At 32.0% G+C, this 4,778-nt stretch overlaps 1 protein-coding gene across 1 annotated transcript; it reads right to left on the bottom strand.

Moving 5' to 3' along the window:
* Window positions 1-435: 435 nt before the first annotated feature.
* Window positions 436-2,681, bottom strand: LOC143556129 (CRIB domain-containing protein RIC10-like). Its single transcript, XM_077045545.1, has 4 exons — window positions 2,600-2,681; window positions 2,382-2,479; window positions 2,210-2,294; window positions 436-907 (listed from the first exon to the last, which is right to left on the bottom strand). Exons 1-4 carry the CDS (start codon window positions 2,655-2,657, stop codon window positions 717-719), a joined length of 432 nt encoding a protein of 143 aa, XP_076901660.1. The 5' UTR covers window positions 2,658-2,681; the 3' UTR covers window positions 436-716.
* Window positions 2,682-4,778: the final 2,097 nt, after the last annotated feature.

The following is a 4,778-nucleotide window of genomic DNA, read 5'->3' as shown; positions in this document are numbered from 1 at the left end:
CTTGATTGATCCACCCCCCAAGTTTTTATCCAACCCATGCCCAACCAGTTGTTCTTGTTCAAGCCCCGTTGTCCGGTCCACTTAGGCCGTTCGCGGCCCCGTCCACGGCAGGGGGTAGTGGTGTGTGCGGCGGCCACGTGATCCACGCCCCCCGTCCACCCCCACTACCCTCAGTCTAACAATGGTTGAATAACAAGGGCGGCTCAATATTTCAAGGCCAAAGTAAAAAAAAAAATCCAGGCTATTTTTTCAAAAACTCATACTTTCGATTTCTAAAGAAAATTAGTCTTTTGTAGATTTAGCAATATTGTTGTCACAGTCAAAGTTGGATGCTTGGTCCACTAGAGAAAATGGTGGTTTTGATACATACAAACAAATAGCATGTTATCATTTCCAAAAGCTAGATTAGTTTTTCCAACATCACAACCGAAGAATCCAACTTTGTACATGTTGATTCCTTGTTGTGCATTCCCATAGGAGACAAAATTTTAATATAAAATACAAAAATAATAAGTAAAAAAAAAAGAAGAAAGAGGAAAATAAATTGCAAGAAAAGTAGGTCGTCAAATGTTCTCCCACCAATTAAAGGTCATGAAAGATACACCCTTATGCTTCACTTCTTTCATGCCATTTTTAACTTTCTTCTCACACCATATATATGTTCGTTATGTTTCAACAATGTTGGTTGTCAAATGTTTTATGTTTGTAGGGTCACTTTACATAGTCTCCGTGCTAGCTTTCACCTTTGTGGCTCGAGATGATGACTTTGATGACGGGGTTGACTTTGGGGAACATGTTGATTTTGACTTTCTACGTTTTTGTTTTTTCGGTATATTAGGAAGGTCTACTGGTGGTAGATCATTAAGTGTGTCATCCGTTGGCCTTCTTCCCATTGCTTCTCCAAAATCTACAGACAAAACAAACACAAAACTAATATCAGTATTATTCTGGATTCATACAATGCCCATAAATAAACAACTAATATACTAAAAAAATCAACATATTTGCTCGTTTTACACGAAAATTCCTCAACCCTATTTTAGATATTAATGTCCCTAAAAGTATTTTTAAGTACACAATGTTGTGTATTTAATGATAATCGTTAGTCACTAGCACAATCATTACATACGTGAAAGCTAATAGCAGGTTTTTTATGCACTTTGAAGTCATGCTAACATGGGACACTAAAACATCAACTTTTGGCGATAGTAAATTAAAAGTTAATAGTATCTTATATAAAAACAAATAAGAATAATCCACATTAGCATCTTGACACACTTTGAACTTCACATGTCATAATAATCCACATTACTATCTTCAACATTTTCAGAGGTACATTTATTTCTAGAAAGTTTAGCTACTTTAATATAATAAAAACTAGGCCGAGGGACCTTTTCGTGTGAAATAAGAAATTAAGTATATTCCTTTTTTGCATGATATAATTCAATCTAAAAAATGCAAACAACTCATAAAGCAGTTTGTAATGTCTTTATAGACTAGATTATGCCAAAATCATTGAAATGATGTCTCTTAATTGTCAATTAATCTATTATAGACATAAAAAAAAAAGAACATGACTTTGGGATCAGACAAAAATATTATTGCTTTCAAGAACATGTTTGGATATATCATGTGTGTGTTCATGTGTTTTAAAAGCAAAAAGGTCTTGTGACATATAAAGCCAAATCTCAATGAAGCTAAGAATCTTAGGTAATCCCCAATTTCCCAAATGGTACAAGTCACCTTTTTTAGTAGTACAAGTCATGTTTCTAATGGTACAAGAAGTTTAAACTATCATGGACAAAATCTATCATTCACTTCAAGAAACTTCTCCAAACCCGTGAAATCTCTTTAACATTGATTACTATTACTAGTACTTTCGGTTATTTGTAAAAAAAAACTATTTTGAGATGGGATATCGTAGGGATATTATTGGGTACGTTTGTTTTTCGAAACTGAACTCAACCACAAAGTACACATATGGTATCTTCAGTTTTTATAAGAATATCATTAATCTAGATTATTAAACTGAAACTTAATAGCTATAATTCTTAACAGAATAATTCCATAATTGGCCACTAAATTTATTCCTAATTTCTAGCGTATTATGTTTATAATTTTATATCCATATCAGCATGTTATATTCACCAAATAATAAGATCAAAACCATAATAAATATTTATTAAAGAATAAGTTTCCAGTCAAATACCTTGAGAAGACCATGTGGACAAAGCAGAACCAGAATTACCAATAGAAGTTGCAGCAAAATCAGGGGTTGTCTTGAATTCAGTCATCTAAAATATTTTACAAAAATATATTTAAAAAAAATGGGTATGAAACTTTTAAAAAATAAAAATAGACAAGTAAAATGACAAAATTACCCAAGATGGAGCATTGCCTGATGATCCATCCCAACCAATATGAGCAACATGCTTAACATCAGTTGGGTACCCAATCTCCATCTCTCTTTCCTTGATAACTATATAATATTAAAGTATAAAACACACATCAAATTTCACAATGTATATGAACAACAACAAGTCAACACCCTTATATTTTGAATTTACAAAAAAAAAAAAAAAAAAAAAAAACAAGTTACCAAATATTTGGGAGATGAATTTGAACCCTTTAATAACTCCTTTGATTTTGGTTCCCATTTATATATAAAAAAAAGAATTAAAATTCAAACCCAAGCCACAAAATAAAACAAAAAATAACTCCTTTTCCTGCCAAAAAAATAAAATAAAAATAAAATCAAGCATTTCATTGAAAACCAATAATAATAAAGATAAGATCATTCATTACCAGCTCTACTTTTCACAGTGAATTCAACCAAAAAGCAGTTTTGTTTATTGGGGTTTCAAGTTCTGAATTGTTGTTCATTTTCTTTGAAAAAAAGATGGGAAATTTGTGGAAGAAAAAGAAGAGTGTTTAATTAATAAAAGGAGTGTCAATTGGTTTGGTTTGGGTTTATGTTTGAAGAATATATTGTTGCTGAAGAAAGGAAGCAAAGATGGAGAACCACAAAGATGATCTCCAACAAGAAGGTGAGGTGTGGTTTTGGAAGACATGGACAGGTCATAATATGGGACTATTATTTATATGTAAGAATAATAATAATACTTAACATAATCAAATATAATAACATATTTTAGTTTTAGTTATTTTCAGATCAATTTTTTAACATATATACATTAGGGTGGAAGTTAAATATAACTTGTCTGATTTAGAGTGTCTATCAGTTCGGTTTGTGGGTTATTTGTTGTGAAGTATTCAGTTTGTGATTTTGTTTGTCTGTACTCGAAATTTGAACTGAATCGACTTCAGTAAGGTTTAAATCTAACTTGAAGTCAGTTTGGTTTTCGGTTAGGACGGAGTAAACCGAATAATTTTTATTTTGTATTATTTTTTTAAAAGTTACCTCTCTATAATTTATTGAATTGAGTTGGGTTAAATAAGATTAAACTAAAATTGTAACTGGATTTGCTAATTACAAAACTAAATACCTTTATATGTTATTCGGTTTATTTAGGTTATTCGGTTTGAACCAAATTGGTTTAAACTAAACTGAAAAGCAGATTTATAATTTGGTTTGTTTTTAATTGGTTTTGGTTCAATTTAATCGGTTTTAAACTAAATAGCAAACACACTAATCTGATTATCACACTTTGATATGATATAGTGATAAAGTGACTGAAAATTGTTACCATGAAGAAAATTCAAAGGATCTTTTTTTTAACATCAAAATGTTAACTACTTGCAAGCCAACATACAATAAGTTATACATCTAAATTTAATTTACATGATCCAAAATTATGAAAGTCTCATTCGTATTAGAGCAATGGAAATGGGTGGGGTGAAAAAGGGGGGTGAAACCTTCTCTCTCTGCCACGTCTGCGCCACATCAGCTTTCACATACCCATTTCACATCCATATTTTTCACGGGAAATACCCTGTGTGAAACAAGGTATGTGAAACCTCAATAATTTTATTATTATTTTTTTAATCTTTTGTTTTTTATATTAACTAATAAAAATTTAATTGATTAATAAAAATTACAATACATTCAAAGACTAATAAACATAAATAAAACATTACACTAAAAGTTACAATCTTGTGTTAAAATAGTCGTTTCGTAGTGCTTCGTGCGCAGCCGCTCGGTCACGGTTTAAACGTTCACGTCGGGTTTCGTGTCGTATTGACGAGCGCGCCTCGTCTTGTTGTTGTTGCCACCACTCATAACACCCCGTTGCGAAAGCACGAAACATAAAAGCGTTTTTTTCTTCGCTCGAAGACGAAGAGGAAGAAGATGGTGATGACATTTTTAAAAAAATAATATGGAATTATAGATTATAGAGAGGAAAAGAGTAGTTTTGTGTGTTTGTTTTTATAAAATGAGAAGGTATTTATAGATAAAAAAAGGAAATGGAAAAAGTTTTTTTTTATTTATTTAATAGCAACGGCTATTTTTTAAAAATATTACCGTTTAATGGGGCCCACAATGATCTCTTCACCAACGTTAAAGAAGTGGCGGTGGAATGGTCGCGCCCCTTCACGGAGGAAGGAGGTGGTGTTTCACGCCCTCACGGCGCCAAATGGAGTCTCATGGTGCACCCGTGAGACCCATTTCCATTGCTCTTAGTGATAAGTAAGACCTTAGTGAGATGAGTTATTGAGTAGAAGTTGTGCTCAGTCTTACATTAATTATGAGGCGATATATAAAAAATGATCTATAGATGATGACGGAAAATTCTTGATTGAAGATTGAGGATGCATAC

Source organism: Bidens hawaiensis, unplaced genomic scaffold, assembly GCF_021521415.1.
Source record: "Bidens hawaiensis isolate Kalapana, Puna unplaced genomic scaffold, B.hawaiensis_p1.1 tig00018482_1, whole genome shotgun sequence".
NCBI lineage: Eukaryota > Viridiplantae > Streptophyta > Magnoliopsida > Asterales > Asteraceae > Bidens > Bidens hawaiensis.
Note: the sequence above shows the minus strand (reverse complement) of the source record. Positions and strands in the feature narration are given on the sequence as shown.

What these genes read in the sequence shown, in the direction of transcription:
- LOC143556129 (XM_077045545.1), bottom strand. Translation starts at nt 2,657, where the DNA reads ATGGGAACCAAAATCAAAGGAGTTATTAAAGGGTTCAAATTCATCTCC. An exon ending in CAGGCAATGCTCCATCTTGG is followed by an intron (nt 2,295 to 2,381) that starts GTAATTTTGTCA and finishes AAAATATTTTAG; the next exon opens with ATGACTGAATTCAAGACAAC. An exon ending in GTCCACATGGTCTTCTCAAG is followed by an intron (nt 908 to 2,209) that starts GTATTTGACTGG and finishes TTTTGTCTGTAG; the next exon opens with ATTTTGGAGAAGCAATGGGA.